We start from the raw sequence: 19,894 nt of genomic DNA, 5'->3' as shown, positions 1-19,894 counted from the left end.
CTTTCTAGCCTGTCCCAAAACTTTATTCAGATGAAATACCAAATTGCTGGTGTGGCCCCAATCATAGACTGAAGAGGCAAATCAAACAAGAAGAAAGGAAGGAAAGTTTTAAAATGATTTTTCAACAGAAATTATGGATTGATGGATCAGTAATCTACAATCAGGGGTATTTGTTTCCTACAGAGTACTTCTGCAGTTGCCAGTGTGTGGAAAGATTTTGGAATAGCTTAACTAATCAACTAAGAAAAAAAACAAATTACGATTTATGAAAACAAACCATGATAGGACAAACTGTGCAGCTTCCCACCAACTTGAATCCGTTTTAACACCTGAACAGGTGTCACTGTGACAGTGTGTGAAATTAAGTTAGCAAGTGAGCTGAGAAGCTACAAAGGTATCCAAAGGTAAATAATAGATGAAATGTCCAGCTTCTGCCTCTAATGCAAACTTGGTTAGACCTACTGAAAAAAGAGAGATCAAGACTATGTGACAATTCTAAGATTTCGGTCTTGTATGAACCAATTATTGAAACAATAGTCACAATATTTTTTTATAATTGAGTTAAATAAAATCTAGTCAAATAAACACGCAAAATAATAAGTTGATGCCAATGGAGTTAATCTAGATGAATTCTTAACATCTCTGATGCATCACACAATCCTCATGCTGGGATCCACAGAGCTATCATTCTTGCTCCCTGGTTATTGTAATAGTGATGGGTGGCTGGCTATGTGGAGTATCTGGCATCACCTAGTGACAGAAAGAGGAAAAATACAAACTCTATATCAACTTCAGGAGTTTATAGAAGGAAGAATCCTGTGTTGGACATAGTATTGCCAAAAAACCTATCATTTATTTAAACCATAAGTCCTGAAACTTGTTTTCTTTTGTTTGTTTTTTTTGGGTTTTTTTTTAATGAAGTGCTAAGCAAACATAGTCATAAATTACAGCATGTACCACTGACAAAGTTACATTACACACATTGATCCTTATTACAATGCAAAAACAAAGTACTTTAAAGACACCTGCAGAATAAATGATAACAGTGCACAATAAAAAATATGCAAATATACTTTCTGTAAATGCATCAGCAAAAAAAAAAACTGTGACAAAAATCTTTATTCCGAGGGATCATGAGGCACTATATCTCCAGCAGTCCAGTCTTCCCAGCAGTCTGAGGTCTCCCTGGTTCAGTGCGTCTGCATGACACCGTGTTAAGTCTAGGTGTAGTAGATGATCTCTGGTATCTGCCCGTCCTCCACTGATGTACCATTGTTATTTCCAGGTGAGCTAAAAAAGAGAAACGTCATCTTGGTCCCTGTTGCCAATTCCTGGGTCACTTTCTTCAACCCTTTCGTGCCGTAATGGGAGTCTGGGCCCTGAGTTGTGAAATTAAAAAACAAACACATGATTAACCCTCATTGTGGGTATAACAGATTATGTTAATTTGTGCAATTCAGGATTTATTTGAAATAAAGCAGGTTCAGACTAACCTTTAAGGTGGCACATGCAGTGTAGCTGACATTAGGTAGGATTTCTACAGGCTCTTTGAACATCACTCTGAATGTGTTTGCTGTGCCGTCACAGCTGAAGCCTGTGTCGTTCTGCCCGAGTGTAATGCGTTTGTCGCTCTCGATGATCTACAGAACAGGATAATGTATTAGCTGAATGAACAAAAATGTGCACATTTGCCATTTTGCATTGAAAAATGGGGCATAAACCTGTTTGCCCAGGCCACTGATGGGCTAAGAGGAAATATTGTATGTTTAAATATTTAGATAAGTCGGAGCATATCTTACATCATTTTATAAAAAAATGTGTTTCTATTTGGAGAAAACATTGCACTGACAAAGTGGAAAAGATGCTGTTAATGTTGTTTAGAAGGCATACATCTATGCAGATGTTTGTAGGAGAAGAAAGATGTGTTTTATTTTGATCAACATCTTTTGAAGCTCACACTAGTCTGCACCTCGCTGTATGTGTGTGCTCAAAGTTAGAAATTATCAAAAGCATTTTGCATCATTGTTGACAGGTGTGCTGTTGTATGTTTGTTATATTCAAATCCATCAAAGGCAAACAAGCATTGCATTGTGTGATTTTGGATAGCCCGTTCATGTAGTTATTGAGAGCATATATATTTCATAATGAAAATTCTGACACTCAAATAAAATTATAGAAAGTAAATATACTGCAGCAGGTAACAAACGAAGAGATTTCAGATGTGGCTGAGGAAGTTAATCAAGCATCAACTACCATCATGTACTGGGCGTTATTCAAGTAGAGTTGTGCTTTAGTTTTGCATAACTGACAATGAAACACTTAACAGTTGAATATAATTGACCGCTGAAGCATAGAGTCTGACAAAAACAATCATAGCTTTCAACAGGATGTCACAGTCTTCTTCAGTAGGTGGAATTTTCTTTGTCTTCATGACATCTACTGAAGAATATTGTAAAATATAGCTAAAAGCTCCAGGAAAAAAACTACCAAGTGGACCTTGAATTTTGACGTTCTTTAGGTAAGAACTACAGAGTGCTTTATACAGAGTTCCCCAAATAGTTAATAAGTCTTCATTGCAGCTAAATTTGAGTTTAATAGTATATTTGTAGCCTTCTGATAAACAATAAATATCAGGTTTTAATAGAGACATCAAAGAGGTTCAACAATCATAAGGAATATGTAGAAAAAGACAGATATACATTTCTCTCACAGCAGTCATCTCTATAGACCAAATTGCAATGTTGAAACCAGAGTCAGGGTAAAAGAATGAGCACAACTCTCACTTATGCTCTATCTAATCTGTAAAAACAATTGTTATACCTCCGGCTGCTTTGCTCTGTCTACCGTAATGTTTACTTTCACTCTCTGTATCTTCACCTCACTTTCAACTGAATTCAACAAGTTCACACTTGTCCCCACTAAAGTTGTGCAAATAACTTCTGAGAAATGCAAGAAACCTTTAAATAAGAGAAATTACACACCACAGATTGAGAGAAAATGGATTAACTGAAAAGAAGAGTTGGGTCACACCTCAATAGCTTGTTGGTACTGACCAAAATTAATCAAACATTGTTAAGTACCAGAGCTGGCTCAGGCTTGTACCATATTTTTAATGGTTTGATCAGACAACTTGTGTTTTATATGGTAATTCTGCCACTTTTATACCGTTTTTTCTTTAGTCACAGTTCTTATACTACTGCTTGTATTTAGAAAAGCACTGAACATTTGAAAAGTATGGCTAATTTTTTTAATGAAAAATAAATTCAGATTATCTTTCAGAACTGGTTTTGAAACATTTCTAAATGATTCCCATTCATACTGACATATGTAAATTTATAACTCTCCATCACAAACACACTGATGGTATTAACACTTTAGACTTTCTCCTTGGATATCATTAGGCCTTAATGTCAGCAATTACCTGTATGTTGACCTGATAGTCAGTGGGTCCATGTATTGAACCATACAAGCCAAAACCCACTATGGATATTCTTCTGTTTACATTGAATCTAAGAGGAAGACATGGAGAGAGAATAGGAGAGACAATTAGAAGAAGGAACAAGTAACCTCAGCTGTCTGTCAGTCCATTTCCCTCGATGAACAACTGACCATCACAGTCACCTCACCTGATTCTGTCGCTGGTACCGCTGTACCCCCATCGACTCTCAACCTGCTGGAATCTATTAATGCTGCATTCCTCTCCCCTGAGGCAGCAGCGGGGCCTGTCAATGTAGTCGACCCGTGGTTTGGGGTTTACTGTAAAGTGTAAAAACAGATTTACCACCTCCCGATCGAACAATATTCCAGACTGGGCAGGCCCTGTTGCACAAGAAAGAATATCAAACTGGTTTCTGTGGTTTGAGTTGTATGGACACATGAGGAACATGCTGAATATGTTCAGTTATGGCGTCACTGGTCTGAACAGTGTTACTACAATAAAAACAAAAGAAAAAATGTACCATGTTTGTGATGCGCTTACCTGCAGCAAACTCTTCAACAGTCATGAGCGGGAAGCGGATGAGTGGGAGGGCTTTCCCCAGAACCTTCTGTTTGTTCTCCGAGGTCGGGGGAAGCTGTTGTCTGTAACATTCGGCATCTGCCCAGCGTACCACCGCCCCAAACAGACGGTTCTCCCTGATGCTTAGTGTGTCTCTTTCTAGCACCGCACATAAAGTGTCTACACACACACACACACACACACACACACACACACACACACACACACACACACACACACACACACACACACACACACACACACACACACACACACACACACACACACACACACACACACACACACACACACACACACACACAGATGAATTCAGATCCAAACAAGTACAGAATATGAAATGTCACTTTTAGAAGACTAACATACCAAGGTCAATATCTGTAAAGCCCTCTGCGTTTATTGCGTCCGCAGTGCTTTTGTCTATGGTGTCTAAGCAGAGGCTGGCGAGCTGAGGCTCATCAAATAACCTTGCCTGTAACAAAAGCACAACAGAAAAAAAACATGCATCATGCAACAGCATCTTATGGTAGATACAAATCATTTACTTTCCAAGCGCCAAAGAGGAATTACAGCACTTTAAATTTAAAGCAATTACATTTATTTTACTATTGGAGAGTTTCAAAATATCTTTTCAGATGAGCACAAAAGAAGTTGGGTGAAATGATGATTATGAAAACACTTAAAAGGAGCGATCAACATGACCTGATTTAGATCATCCTGCATGCATGTGTCAAAAACTGTCTGAGTCTGAGCCAATACTGGTCTTCAAATTTTATAAAAGGAGACAAGCAATGACACTGACAATTTAGAGCACACTGCTGCTTGATAAGAGTCGTATTAGTTGAAGTCTATTTTTACCTTTGCAAAGCTGGTCAAAAAAAAGGAGTGACTTTGATCAGAAAACTACTGAGCATGCAGCCTGAAGGCTCAGAAAATGTGGCACAGCCAGCAGCAGAACCCAAACAAATATAGCATAAACCGAAAATAGAACAACTAATGTCATTAAAATTCAACTATCGAAGGGCGACAGATGGTCTGATGTGGATGCAAAGACAGAAACATGGTTTCATCCTACACTTAAGGGCTGAAGCCAGACAGTTTCCAACAGTTGGAAAGAATAGTAGGATGTGTGGGACATTATGACGCACCAGATAATGGCATAAATGTATTATTACATTGTGTTGCAGAAAATGCGTTTCCAAAACTAGACCAAGATGGTATTTAAACTGGCACTCCTGTCCTGACTTAATCTTATTTTGCTTCATTACTCTCTCAATTTTCCAAGTAATGAGTCTGGACAAGCAGAGTTTTGCTTTTCTATGTTGACATTTGGAAATACCAGCCTCTTAAACTTCTGCCTCCATTCCTGTACAACGGAGGTGTATACTGCTCAAAACATAAAAATAAAATGTGAAAGACAGAAATGTGTCTCTGGACAGAAGGTTCCAGTTATACTGACATCACAGTTTTCATAAGAATCATTTCTTTGAAAGAGTAGTTCTAGTAAAAACCAAGACATTATTTCTACAAATGTCATTCTTCAATGCTGTGACTCCACAGCACCACATATTAAATTTAGTTCATTTCCTTTGTACTGTGGAAAAACTTACAGGCAGAAATCTTACAGATCCACAAACCTCAATACATAAAAAAACAAAAACATGTACACACAAAGAGCTGGGCAATCCGGCCTATAAATAATACTGGTGTATTTTTTAGGCTATATGGCGATTCACAATACATATCTCAATATTTTGTCTCCTCTAAACTACTGTTAACTACTAAAATACTAAATAAACTGCTTTTACATTAAGTTAAATAAAGTACCATTGTAACAGAGTTAAATAAAGTACTGTTATAATGACAGAGTTCAATAAAGCACTGTTACAATAGAGTTGAAGTACTGTCATAATAGAGTTGAATTAAGTATTTTCTGGCAGTGTGAACGACAATTACCTGAGTGAGGAGCATGAACGCATTGTCGGCTCTGAGGTGCTTGGTGAGGAACTCCACACAGTGACCCTCCAGCGCAGGGACAGCGTACTTCTTCGCCGTGTACAGAGTCGTCATAACAGTCTCTGGACCAATGTGGACCTCGTCAGAATACAGGAACCTGCACAGAGGCAACAGAACAGTGTTTAGAGTCAGATATTCACAGTAATCTACAGTATATTTCATAAATGTTTCCCCACCACATTTTAGGCTGACTAATCTTAAAATGTAAAAATGTAAATTTGCAGAATGTAAGTGCCACCTTTATAGATAATATGTCTTAAAAACCAATAAGGCTGAATAAAGAACCTCAATACTGTTTTGGTATTGAGGTGACTGAAATGTGTCTGAAGCAATGACTTTCAAAAAGTCACACAAAACAACTGGCATAGAATATCTGGTCAGATTTATAGTCTTGTTTACTTCTTTTTATGACATACTTCCTGATTTAAAACTAAAATTTTGCAAACTGTATTTTATTTGTGCAAAGCTAAAGCTGCTTGTGTTCAGAACATTTAAAGAGCTTGATCCATTGGCTATTATACTATATACTATTTTGATAATCAATTAATAGTTTTTAAGTCCTTTTTTTGGCCTTGTTGCCTTTATTGGACTGTTGATAGTAAAATGACAAACAGGACACAAAGAGATGGGTATTACATGCAACAAAAGTCCCCAGCTGGAATTGAACCAGGGATGTTGAAAATGGCATGTGCAGTAACCAGTCGGCTTAAAGTCATTTTTCAAGCAAAATCTCTGTTTGCTGCTTATTTAATGTGACAATTTGCTACTTTTCTTAGACCCCGTTTGGTGTTAAAATGCATCTCGGCTGATCAGATCACAACTGGACAATGCTAAATACAAAGTGTAAGCGACCACCAAGACGCACTGTGATCCCATCACTCAAACCACTTGCTGAGGTGATCTTGGACACATTTGATCACATATCTTTTGTAGTGTAAACACTGTTGTGTCCTGATGCGTCCCCAACCAGCACCAATGCAGAATGTGGTGATTGTTTTGGTGATAGTGCCCCAACGCCAAATTACTTTGTCGCATCAATCTCAACAGCTGGAAGAAAGAAATCTGGCGTCTGTGCAGCGACAGATTGATGTTATAACTGTGCATGGGGCCTTTGGACCTTCTTGTGGAAGTCATGAAGGCACAGAACACAAGTGGTCAGCTGGACAACTTGGACACTTATGATACACACAGGTGTGAGTGGTAATGTGTCTTGGCTGTCCATTTGTTTTTCGGATGCCTGAAACGCATTTTAAAACCCAATATAAACAACCCTTGTAAATTCAATATGTTTGGGTTTTGGAGTGTTGCTCGGACAAAACAAAACATCTGATAATGTCACTTAGCACTCTGAGCAAATGTTAGGCATTTTCCATATTTTTGGCATTTAATTAACCAAACCAACTGTGACTAATGGGGACAACAATTTTTGAAAGTGGTCCAGTGTTAAGCGAGATCGTTGCAGCCAGTAGATGCTAAACAGGCTGCAATGTAATCAGATGGGGCAGATGTCAATGCATGTCCACTAAAAGTGTTTGTAAGTGTTTGTTTTTGCCACTTTACAGGCACAGATTTTTATTGTAAGTGTCTGACAGCATTACACAAAGGACCATTACCTTTCGCTTGATCTGATCTGTTAGTTTTTGTGTCTAACCAAGTCCCGTAAACGTTTAGTTGTCCTAATCAGCGAAATATTCAGGCATGGCTTTAAAATTTTTTGAGATAAAACTAAGTTATGCTTTCTTTACTCAAACACTACAAAGTCAGCAGATACTTTTTTTGGGGGCATCACAACCCCCACAAAATGACTCATTTCCATTTGATCCGATCACATATCAAAAGTGTATAAGAGCAGCATTATTCAATTGTTTTATTCCCTTTATAGTTAGCTAGAGGGTTGAACTGGAAGTTAGTCTCCAGTGAGCATCCATCATGGGTGCATTGGACCCATAAAGCGTGCACACTAAGTTTACATTAAGTGGCATTTTTGGCTTCACAGGAATGAACGGGCCCAACCTCCAGCACTGTATCCTGATCTCTTTATACATCCATGCTCCTCCCTAGCTGATTACTAAAGTCTCGCGAGGCTGCACAACTTGGCTTAATCTGGGAGTCCACTGCAAAGACGCATGTGTCATTGAATTGGTCAGTACTTCTACACCTGGTAGTGGTTGGTGAAGTTTGACAGGGTTTTTGCACAAGAAACCTGAAAGGCACAGCCTGATTGTGGGAAGGGAAATCTGTACAAGCAACAATACATCTGACTGCAAGCATACAGTTTGAACAGAGGCAGAGCACAAGCAGGGGCTTTTTGAGTGCGAGGGGAAGGGGTTTTGAGGAACAGAATAACAAAGTGTGGGCGTGATATCAATAAATCACACTCTAAAATTGAAAAAAACAACAACACACTCTTGAATACACATGGGGGTCACCTGTCCTACCTAAGCAGGGCGAGGAAGGCTGCTGGCTCCACGTCGGGCAGCTCTATCTCAGCTGAAGTTGTGGCCATCCCTCCGTTGAACATAGCATCAAACACGGCACTGCCAGCGGCCAGGACGAACTTATGGGCCGGTATCCTCTGGGCCTGTCTGCCTTTCCCCACGATGAACCGGACGTCGCTGAGCAGCTCGTTGTTGAAGAGGAAGGCGAAGCGCTCCTTCAGAGAGCTCTTCGTCGCCTGCCAATTGTACATGGGCTCCCGGTGAAGGCCGAGGACATGCTGGGAGGCGGACGGGCCAGCAGCGGCAGCAGCAGGGGCAGCACCGGCGACGGGCACCGTGGAGAGCCCCGCCGCTGCATTGGATGCTGCAGCCTCCTGACCGTCATGGTTGGACGGTAAGCCGCCACCGACACCGCTCCCGGTCGCCATAACTTAGCTCTTATCTCGTCTACTTGCACACGGGTCCGTTCATAACACACAGACTCACACACGGACCGCTACGTGCCTGCAGCGGACGCCATCTCTCTCTTGATGTTGTAGTTGCGTCGCTCCAGAAATGACGCATGCGCACTTCCTCCAAAACAGGTTTTGTTTTTTTGCGTTTGTATTTTTATTTCTTTATTGATGAGTGCAGCTTTAACAGACATCCTCAGTGTCTGTTCATATTTCACTGCTTTTATGCTTGACATTATGCTGTGAAGATTTCATTCTACATTTTAAAGGGAACAATGGTAATTGTAATACCCTTCCTCTAAATTCCCACCTGCACCACCGCTGGAGCATTGTTAACAGCTGTATGTTTCCCCCTTGCACATCTGAACAAACTATAAATAAATAAATAACAAAGACAGAACAAAGGAACATGGAAGAAAAAAGGAAAAAAATGGGAGGACAGACCTTTAAACATTATTTTCTTTCAACTTTATTGCTAAATTCAAATGTGACAAACAGACAAAAATCACAACAATGCATAGATTTTTTTCACACCTTGTTAGATATGCGAAATCATTTTTTCACTTGCGTGCTGAAATAAAATAAGAAAACATGATTTTTCCAGTGTCAAATATATTATATTTTAATATTTTATTTAATATCCAACAAATATTTTAAAGATAAATTCCAGTTTATTTCGGCCATATGTATTTCCCATAAAAGTGGCCATTGTGGTTACATGTGTCATGATGATTTTGCTCTCTCCAGCTCTGTTATAGAAATCTTGTGAATTCAGTAAAAGGATTTTATCGCACACAATGAAGAACATTGGGGCAAGCTGCTGAAACTCTTATGTGTCCAAATAAACATGATTTTTTTTTATTTACATGAGTCGTTTCAAAAGTTTATTTCTGAGTCAGAAGAAAAGTGAACACATAAACTAACCTCCTGTAGCTACCATTATCTACAAAATAAATCTATATAATAATAATAATAATAATAATATTAATAATAATGATAATACTACAGGCATCACATCAGTGTGAAACTTACAATAAACTATTAAGCAGCAGTAGACTGTAAAATGAACACAAATAAATGAATAATCAAACAGATACAATTAATGTAATAAAATACAAATAAAATAAAAATGTATTAAGAAAGAAAAACAGAGTGCTACACAAAACGAGACAACTGTTGGTCCCTCTATGAAATAATTCAAATCAATTTATCTATTATCACAGTGTTGTTACATGAGTATAGCTATTTTTTGTTCTTTGTGTATATTTACCCTCAGCCAATCAATAAATCAATCCATAAATAAATTATATTACATTATTGAACATTACAATTTTTGTGACAATCATACAAACAATGCACTCTGTATTTGATTTATTGATTCACAATTTGTACTATGCTATTGTGTTTGTAATTTTTTCATATCTGTTCATATCTGTTTCATAAGATAGGCCTATACATACATTCCTTTAAAAAAAAAATGTGAGTATGAAACAACTTAATTCATTTATGCTGTGATCCTTGCAGTCAGCTTGAAGTTATCCATCCAACCACTAGATGGCAGTGTGTGCATTTCCCCACTAAAACAACACAAACCTTTTTCAATCTTACAGAACTATTTATAGGCTGGTGACAATGAAAAACAAACAAATGATAAGGATCATCGATTCTGCTAAACAGGATTAGCAGTAATTAAAGCTGTGATATGAGAACATGAATCATCAGTAATGAGAATGAATGATGGGACAGCTGTGTGTGTGTGTGTGTGTGTGTGTGTGTGCGTGTGTCAGATGTAGAGGGAGATAAAGCGAGACAGACCAGAATAACAAGACTGAGCATGCATGAGTGAGCGACTCTACAACTTTGTGCTGTTTTGTTAACATTGTTAGACACACAGTGACTTTCTCCTTCCATTCCTTGTAATAAATATGAGGCGTAGTCAATATATGAGAGTTTATTGCAGCTAATTTTAATTAAGCTAATTATTCTCGGAACAAGGAAAAAAACGCTGAAACCTGGTCCGCAATGAGCGCGTCTGCAGGGACGGGGGTGTTCATGCTCTCCTTGGTGTCAATCCCCATCTGCTATTTCTTCAACTCTCTCATTTACAGCAACAGGTGAGATAGAAAATCTGAGCATTTTTTGAATACCTCTTAATTTTTCTGCCACTACGAGAGTAATAGAGAAAAGGCTTCATTAAAGAGAGCCACCCAAACAATGTATATCCAGACAGACGTCTGTACAAATGTGTGTGGACACACGAAGTAAAAACTGCTCAGTTGTCACCCAGCATCTTTTGAAAGAATGTGTCAGATTTTTTAAAATATGTTTTTTTTTAATTGATTGTAGTGCTGAAGCTTTCTTCTTTGCTGGGTGTGCAGCACTCATCATTTTGGCCATTTCAGCCCGTTTTATACTCCAGAAGAAGACTCCAGCTGATCCACTTTTCTATGGTATGAAGTCACTTAATGTATGTTTCTTGTTGGATTCAATTTAGTTTAAACTGAGAAAGATTTTTTAATATCCAATCAAGTAGAAATCCAAGGTTTTGTGTGAATTATATTAACAACCTACATAGTAACACTGTAAAAAAATATATTTTATGCTTTTGTAGTGTTTTATGTAAAAAAACATGTGGAGTTAAATGGTAGAGAAGTGACAGACAGTACATTTAGTTTGCCAGGTGTCCACCTCATATATAATGTGCAATGTCAACCTCTGCTGGCAGTAGACCCTGAGAGCTTGCTGTAATAAATTACATTTATTAATCTGTGCAGTGTACGCAGTCTATGCATTCCTCAGTGTGGTGAATCTGATCATCGGCCTGGAGCAGGACAACATCATCGATGGATTTGTGACATTTTACATCAAAGAGGCAAGCATTGTGCTGTGTAGTCCTGCATGTGTATACAGTGTCTATAGGCTGATAAATATAACGGTTACATCTCCCCTGTGATTCAGGCAGATCCGCATAAGAATACTGCACATGGGCACATGATATCCTACTGGGATGGCTGTGTGCACTATCTCATGTATCTGCTCATGATTGCTGCCATTACTTGGGGGTAAGTGCTGCATTGTCTTCAAGGCTATCTATCTATCTATCTATCTATTGATCTATTGATCGATAGAGCGATATATCGCTCTATCTATCTATCTATCTATCTATCTATCTATCTATCTATCTATCTATCTATCTATCTATCTATCTATCTATCTATCTAACTGGCTAAGAAAATGGCTGTGTTATGTGGTTTGCACAGGGACAGTTACAGAGCCATTGGACTCTACTGGGTAGGATCTTTTCTCATGCGTGCCATAGTCTACATTCTTGGGAATGCTGTGGGTAAGTACACTAAAAATAATGAGATACTTTTAGATAGCTAGTCCATGTAAAACCCTTACACATATTTTCCCTGATTATCCTACAAAGGCCTGAATAGGCCTGAATATTATTGCTCTTTTGTTGCTTGGAGTTGAAAAAGATGCACATTTTAGGTGGTACTTTCAGCTTTTCGGCTTGTTTCTTTCCCATACTGAGATTGTTGTTATCTTACTGTACTCTATCTCTTCCTAGGGAAATATGGCACCGAAATTGGTCCTCTCTTTTTCCTTCACATGCTGTATATCTCAGTGTCCATCTGGGCCTGTTTCCGCATCTTCAGCCAGCCCTCCACACAGGATGTTCAGTTAACAGTAAGTCAAGATCAAAAGTTCTTCTATAGAAGAGACTGTTGAAGTTTCCCACACATGGCTTTTAATGGATTGTAGAGAAATGCAAAGTGTGCTGAGCAGTTTTCAATCATCAAACATTAAAGAAAGGACATAAGACATAATAAAGACATAATGAAATTATACTGTACAACAGATGTCCGTAGTATAGTATAGACAGTCTGTAGTATAGTATATTGTCTATTTTATAGTAGTCAATGTGCAAGTCATGTACGTGCAGTAATGAAGGTACTCTACACTGTGTCTAAAAAAGACAAGTTCACCTTGGTGTTGTCAAACAGGGAAAAGAATAAGCCCCCAAATACTTAAGAATCTTTTTAGGGAATTTGGTTTCATAAACTGCAATTTTTTTGTCTCTATGAACGAACCAATTTCAGTCATCCACCTTTGAAAATGTGCAAGTATTTTCAGTCCATTACTCACTGTGATCAATCTGAGCATCAGTGATGGTTGTATGGTTGTAGATGCAATGTAGATTCTGAACAGCCAAAAATGTTTGACTGGTACCCTGCTAATGTAGGACAGAGCTCTGATTCTGTACGTCTTCATTGCTCCTTCTCTATCAGAGCATCCAGGAGGCCCAGAGGACAAGTTTGCTTAACAGACCTTTGGACTTGATGTTCATTATCTACCTCATCCCTGCTCTGGCTTTCTGTGTCTTCAGAGGACTGGTAAGACACACTGAGACCATTAACTAACTTCTTCGTGTAGAGTGCCTTTTTATTTCCAACTGTTTATGTTTTAGGTTGTCCTGGACTGTCCCAGCATATGGTGTCAGAGTTACACACAGCATTATGAGCCTTACCTGAAAGACCCTTCAGCCTACCCTAAAATACAGGTAAGTGCATGGTCACTGACATTATAAATCCCAACACTGCTATTACACTGATATTTGAATTAAGCTATATTAATGTTTGTCAGATGCTGGTGAGCATGCTTTACTCCGGCCCGTACTACGTCATCACTCTCTACGGGCTGTTGGTCCCAGGATGTGAGTGGATGCTGGATCTAACCCTTTTACACTCAGGGGCACTGGCACAGGTACGTACAGTAGTAATACTAGGGGTCATTGTGGGGGACAAAAATATTTAAAACATCTGTTTTTTTAAAAATATTGTCTAGTATAGAATGGCATCTGTGTCCAGAATGTGTATACATTTAAACTAGGAAACCAAACATCCATCCATCCATCCATCTTCTTTCCTCTTATCCGGGGTCGGGTCGCGGGGGCAGCAGCCTAAGCAGGGAAACCCAGACTTCCCTCTCCCCAGCCACTTCGTCCAGCTCTTCCCGGGGGATCCCGAGGCGTTCCCAGGCCAGCCGAGAGACATAGTCTCTCCAGCGTGTCCTGGGTCTTCCCTGGGGTCTCCTACCGGTGGGACGTGCCCTGAACACGTCCGGGAGGCATCCTAACTAGATGCCCGAGTCACCTCATCTGGCTCTTCTCAACGCGGAGGAGCAGCGGGTCTACTCCGAGCTCCTCCCGGATGACCGAGCTTCTCACCCTATCTCTAAGGGAGAGCCCAGCCACCCTACGGAGGAAGCTCATTTCGGCCGCTTGTACCCGCGATCTCGTTCTTTCGGTCACTACCCAAAGCTCATGACCATAGGTGAGGGTAGGAACGAAGATCGACTGGTAAATCGAGAGCTTCGCCTTTCGGCTCAGCTCTCTCTTCACCACGACGGAACTGTGCAGAGCCCGCATTACTGCAGACGCCGCACCGATCCGCCTGTCGATCTCCCGCTCCATCCTTCCCTCACTCGTGAACAAGATCCCGAGGTACTTGAACTCCTCCACTTGGGGCAGGATCTCATCCCCGACCCGAAGGGTGCACTCCACCCTTTTCCGGCTGAGGACCATGGACTCGGATTTGGAGGTGCTGATTCTCATCCCGGCCGCTTCACATTCGGCGGCGAACCGATCCAGTGAGAGTTGGAGGTCACGGTCTGATGAAGCCAACAGGACCACATCATCTGCAAAAAGCAGTGACCCAATCCTGAGGTCACCAAACCGGAACCCCTCAACGCCCTGGCTGCGCCTAGAAATCCTGTCCATAAAAATTATGAACAGGATCGGTGACAAAGGGCAGCCCTGGCGGAGTCCAACCCCCACCGGAAACGAGTCCGACTTACTACCAGCTATGCGGACCAAGCTCTGACACCGGTCGTACAGGGAACGGACGGCCTGTATCAGGGGGTCCGATACCCCGTACTCCCGGAGAACCCCCCACAGGACCCCCCGAGGGACACGGTCGAATGCCTTTTCCAAGTCCACAAAGCACATGTGGACTGGTTGGGCAAACTCCCATGCACCCTCAAGGATCCTGCAGAGGGTGTAGAGCTGGTCCACAGTTCCACGACCCGGACGAAAACCACATTGCTCCTCCTGGATCCGAGGTTCGACTATCCGACGGACCCTCCTCTCCAGTACCCCCGAATAGACCTTACCAGGGAGGCTGAGGAGTGTGATCCCCCTATAGTTGGAACACACCCTCCGGTCCCCCTTCTTAAAAAGAGGGACCACCACCCCAGTTTGCCAATCCAGAGGCACTGCCCCCGATGTCCACGCGATGTTGCAGAGTCGTGTCAACCATGACAGCCCCACAACATCCAGGGCCTTGAGGAACTCCGGGCGGATCTCATCCACCCCCGGGCCTTGCCACCGAGGAGCTTCTTGACCACCTCGGCGACCTCAGCCCCAGAGATAGGAGAGCCCACACCCGGGTCCCCAGGCCCTGCTTCCTTACCGGAAGGCGTGTCGGTGGGATTGAGGAGGTCTTCGAAGTATTCCTTCCACCGATCCACGACGTCCCGAGTCGAGGTCAGCAGGGCACCGTCACCCCCATACACAGTATTGACGGTGCACTGCTTCCCCCTCCTGAGACGCCGGATGGTGGTCCAGAACCTCTTCGAAGCCATCCGGAAGTCGTTCTCCATGGCCTCACCGAACTCCTCCCATGTCCGGGTTTTTGCCTCAGCGACCGCCGCAGCCGCCCCCCGCTTGGCCTGCCGGTACCTGCCTGCTGCCTCCGGAGTCCCACAGGCCAAAAAGGCCCTATAGGACTCCTTCTTCAGCGTGACGGCATCCCTCACCGCCGGTGTCCACCAGCGGGTTCGGGTATTGCCGCCACGACAGGCACCGACCACCTTGTGGCCACAGGACCGGTCGGCCGCCTTGACAATGGAGGCGCGGAACATGGCCCACTCTGACTCAATGTCCCTCGCCTCCCCCGGTACATGGTCAAAGTTCTCCCGGAGGTGGGAATTGAAGCTCTCTCTGACAGGAGACTCTGCCAGACGTTCCCAGCAGACCCTCACAATGCGTTTAGGTCTGCCAGGTCTGACCGGCATCCTCCTCCACCATTGGAGCCAACTCACCACCAGGTGGTGATCAGTTGACAGCTCCGCCCCTCTCTTTGCCCGAGTGTCCAAGACATGCGGCCGCAAGTCCGACGACACGACTACAAAGTCAATCATCGAACTGCGGCCTAGGGTGTCCTAGTGCCAAGTGCACATATGGACACCCTTATGCTTGAACATGGTGTTTGTTATGGACAATCTGTGACGAGCACAGAAGTCCAATAACAGAACACCGCTCGGGTTCAGATTGGGGGGGGCGTTCCTCCCAATCAAACCCTTCCAGGTCTCACTGTTGCTGCCGATGTGAGCGTTGAAGTCCCCCAGCAGAATGATGGAATCCCCAGAGGGAGCACTTTCCAGCACCCCCTCCAAGGAGTCCAGAAAGGGTGGATACTCTGAACTGCTGTTTGGGCCATAGGCACAAACAACAGTCAGGATCCGTCCCCCCACCCGTAGGCGGAGGGAGGCTACCCTTTCATCCACTGGGGTAAACTCCAACATACAGGCGCCAAGCCGAGGGGCAATAAGTATTGCCACCCCTGCCCGGCGCCTTTCACCAATGGCAACTCCAGAGTGGACGAGAGTCCAACCCCTCTCGAGAAGACTGGTTCCAGAGCTCTTGCTATGCGTCGAGGTGAGGCCGACTATATCTAGTCGGAACTTCTCAACCTCGCGCACCAGCTCAGGCTCCTTCCCCGCCAGAGAGGTGACATTCCACGTCCCTAGAGCTAGCTTCTGCAGCCGAGGATCGGACCGCCAAGGTCTCCGCCTTCGGCTGCTGCCCAGCTCACACTGCACCCGACCCCTTTGGCCCCTCCTACGGGTGGTGAGCCCACGGGAAGGGGGGTCCCACGTTGCCTCTTCGGGCTGTGCCCGGCCGGGCCCCATGGGTGCAGGCATGGTCTGACATCTACATGACAAACATGTAGATGTCTTTAATTTGACAATATATTAGTGAGACAGACAAAATACTGAAACGATGTGTGTGTGTGTGTGTGTGTGCGCTCTAACCACTCGACCACCTGCACGCCAGTTGCTGTTATTTTTCATTATTCAAAATTGTATTTAGAAGCTAACTCCAACAGATTGGTTAGCACAGCAAAGTTTAGGAAGTTAGAAACCAAATAGTCTGTCCTCAATTGTTGAGGTAACTCAGTCAGCACAGAAATTATAGACTTACGGGATGTGGAGGAGTCAATTTCCACAACTTCCCCCTACACTGATGATTAGGAACCGGAAAAATATTACCGTACTGCACACAGGAATACTGTATGTTCAACCAGGTGTAAAACAGGGATACTAGTGTGCATGTCAGCATACTCACCCATTGATTCTCAAACCTCTATCATTGCCAGGGTCAGTTATTCAGTGACTTTCATTGTTCACATGTACAAGATTTCTTTTACCCAAATGACATCATCGTTCCAGGAAGATTAGGTAATGCTACATGGAAAATCCAAACCCAAATCTGGGCATTCATTTCCCCAATTTTTCCCCTAAAAAGAATGGTCTCTGTTCAGGTTCATCTTTAGTGCAATCAAACATGAAAGTCTCTGCATGAACAGGTATGATATGAATATACTTATAGCATATACAGAACATGTTTAAATCTAAAGATGGAAACTTGAAAGAGTGGTGGGAGCTAGTGTGCCAATCACACCTCAACAACACAAAGCAGCTATTGTGTCAGAGCTACAGGCTGACACATCGCTCACTGATGTGATAAGGGCAGAAGCTGACTTCAGAGAGGAATGGTGGTATTAATGGTATTCACTTAAATGTCAGCTGTTCGACCAAGCTATAAATACGACAGTTGTTGCTCCGGCAGCCATGGTTGCTATGAGACATGTCATGTGTCTAATTTTCAGTGACTTTATATGAAATGGCAACTGTCAGAAGTATGTTAAGACTGAAAAATATTGAAGAATGAGTGGCGATACCAGAGTTTGACCAAGTTTTATGGTTCATGACTTAATTAGAGGAATAACCCATGTAAAAACGACAGCCAGCTAAGCTGATTTTGTTGTTTTTACTTTTCTTTGGCTCTTTCGTTGGTTTGAGAGATGTTCCTTTTAAATCCATAAATTTAAGGTGTAGGAGGCAAAAAACAACAGTTTCTCCACAAAAGCTAGTCTAATTAGACCATAAAGCAATGCATTTACATATATGAGGTTTTCCTCTTTATGAGGGATTCTCATTTCATTTCAATTAGACTTTATTAAAACATAATGAATCAATGATAATGTAATACTTTAAAAACAAAAAGATGTATTTAAAGTTTTGCAAAAAAGAAATTAGTAGGTCATTTAGGTTCATTTCTTTCAGATATTAATGATTCATCTATTACCTTGTGCATTTTGTCATAAAATTGTCACATAAGGACCATGAAGCACCTTTAAAAATAGGCAAAATCTTATTAGCAAGTGATACAATGAAACTATGTTGTGTCATCTATTATCATTGTCTTTCTTTTCTTCACTCCACAGGCCCAGTTCTCTCATATCGGTGCGTCTCTTCACACACGGACGCCATTCTCCTACAGAGTGCCAGCTGACAGCCAACCTGTTTTCGTGCTGGTCAACCTGCTGTACGCTCTGGTGCCTCAGGCTCTGTGCTACCGCTGCTCCACCAGTCCTGCCTTCTTCCTCAGGCCCACACCAGACAAGAAAAGTGAATGACAAAGAGTGTTAGGGGGAGAGGGAGAGAGTGTGTCTGGGATGTCAAGAATGCCTAAATAAAAGGCTGAAGTACTTGCAAAGAACTGAGGAATGTTTGACATTTTGCTTAATAAATGAGTTTTAAAATTAATTATAAAAATGGCTGGCAAAAATGTTTCTGTCTAACCAGGAGTTGTTGCACTAATTACAATATAACAGTATTTCCTAATTGCTTTGGCACACTTCTTGAAACAATTTAAAAGTTTTAACCACTTAATATGCATGTCCACAAACAGCTCATACATGCAGCAAAACACTATAATTAACCTGAACAAGGCTGAAAGTAACTCACCCAAATCCTTAAAATCATGTTTCAAAATTAAGCTATCGTGTCAAATAATAAGTCATTGCAACTAAAATGACACATTCCTTTGACATTGTGTAAAACCAAGGTGGTCAAAACTGTTAGATGTTTTGTCAGAATGACAGTGGACTGGTAATCTCCTAATTTCCAAACAGTCTTGACTGTCAAGTTTTCACTGAAACTGAATTCCTGCTGTACCAGACTGATATTGATATATATCTGAAGTTAAATGACTGTTATTGTGTATCAAAGAGAGTACTGTATAGATGCTGATTTCTAGAGTACAATATTTCACATTCCACTTTGTAAAGATTTGCATGTAATGTGAGGAAAAAGCATTTTATTTTCCTGCAATGGTCACACAACACGGTACAATACAATAAACAGAAAAATATCTGAAAACTGAAACAAAACATAGGCTGCATAGCATATTCTATGGTATAGTAACAAAATAAAGTTACAGTTCTCATCAACCTCACCTCATGCTCTCTGTGCAGCATAAGAATAATCTTATCCTCTGCACACTTCTACTGGATCACTCAACACCAATATTACTCTTGTATGTCATCATAAGCAGAATGTATTGCAGCAAGCAAAGACATTTGATTTTGTGGTCAATAATTGTATACTTTTTACCTCTACGTTATACCTCTGTTGCCCCCGTCCAGTGCTCATCTGAGCAAGCCCCTCCACTCATGACTTACACTTGTAAGCTAATTGGACTTCAAGTTTCACCTGACAACAAATGCATTAATTTAGCAGACTTTATGACTACTCCATGATTACACAATGAACACTGACTCCACCCTAACTGCTTGTGGCAATTTGCACTGGTTTTTGCAACAACTCTTAGTTGCATAGAA

The 19,894-nt window shown here is 41.7% G+C and overlaps 2 protein-coding genes across 4 annotated transcripts; one reads left to right on the top strand and one right to left on the bottom strand.

Moving 5' to 3' along the window:
- Positions 1-885: 885 nt before the first annotated feature.
- LOC133977944 (BTB/POZ domain-containing protein 1-like) lies at positions 886-8,996 on the bottom strand. Of its 2 annotated transcripts, none has more exons than XM_062416248.1 (8): positions 8,470-8,996; positions 5,972-6,128; positions 4,382-4,487; positions 3,980-4,177; positions 3,627-3,819; positions 3,422-3,509; positions 1,494-1,640; positions 886-1,379 (listed from the first exon to the last, which is right to left on the bottom strand). In XM_062416248.1, exons 1-8 carry the CDS (start codon positions 8,895-8,897, stop codon positions 1,221-1,223), a joined length of 1,476 nt encoding a protein of 491 aa, XP_062272232.1. In that variant the 5' UTR covers positions 8,898-8,996; the 3' UTR covers positions 886-1,220. The 2 variants fall into 2 exon arrangements, with proteins under 2 accessions (XP_062272232.1, XP_062272241.1); XM_062416257.1 differs by having other exon boundaries at positions 3,627-3,756.
- A 1,943-nt stretch (positions 8,997-10,939) lies between these two features.
- Positions 10,940-18,688, top strand: LOC133984887 (transmembrane 6 superfamily member 1-like). Of its 2 annotated transcripts, none has more exons than XM_062424396.1 (10): positions 10,940-11,035; positions 11,268-11,371; positions 11,696-11,793; positions 11,880-11,983; positions 12,182-12,264; positions 12,496-12,607; positions 13,219-13,321; positions 13,396-13,488; positions 13,572-13,691; positions 18,497-18,688. In XM_062424396.1, exons 1-10 carry the CDS (start codon positions 10,944-10,946, stop codon positions 18,686-18,688), a joined length of 1,101 nt encoding a protein of 366 aa, XP_062280380.1. In that variant the 5' UTR covers positions 10,940-10,943. The 2 variants fall into 2 exon arrangements, with proteins under 2 accessions (XP_062280380.1, XP_062280373.1); XM_062424389.1 differs by having other exon boundaries at positions 10,944-11,035; positions 11,232-11,371; positions 12,496-12,614; positions 13,217-13,321.
- Positions 18,689-19,894: the final 1,206 nt, after the last annotated feature.

Source organism: Scomber scombrus, chromosome 1 (genome assembly GCF_963691925.1).
Source record: "Scomber scombrus chromosome 1, fScoSco1.1, whole genome shotgun sequence".
NCBI lineage: Eukaryota > Metazoa > Chordata > Actinopteri > Scombriformes > Scombridae > Scomber > Scomber scombrus.
The sequence above is the reverse complement of the archived record's forward strand: the minus strand, read 5'-3'. Positions and strand labels throughout refer to the sequence as shown.

Bases quoted from the DNA above. Each gene is read 5' to 3' on its own strand.
- LOC133984887 (XM_062424389.1), top strand. From the start codon at position 10,944: ATGAGCGCGTCTGCAGGGACGGGGGTGTTCATGCTCTCCTTGGTGTCA. The intron at 12,615-13,216 runs GTAAGTCAAGAT...CTTCTCTATCAG, and splicing joins CACAGGATGTTCAGTTAACA to AGCATCCAGGAGGCCCAGAG. The intron at 13,322-13,395 runs GTAAGACACACT...TTTATGTTTTAG, and splicing joins TCTGTGTCTTCAGAGGACTG to GTTGTCCTGGACTGTCCCAG.
- LOC133977944 (XM_062416248.1), bottom strand. From the start codon at position 8,897: ATGGCGACCGGGAGCGGTGTCGGTGGCGGCTTACCGTCCAACCATGAC. The intron at 4,488-5,971 runs GTAATTGTCGTT...CTTTTGTTACAG, and splicing joins CGTTCATGCTCCTCACTCAG to GCAAGGTTATTTGATGAGCC. The intron at 1,641-3,421 runs GTAATTGCTGAC...CCTGTTCTGTAG, and splicing joins ACTATCAGGTCAACATACAG to ATCATCGAGAGCGACAAACG.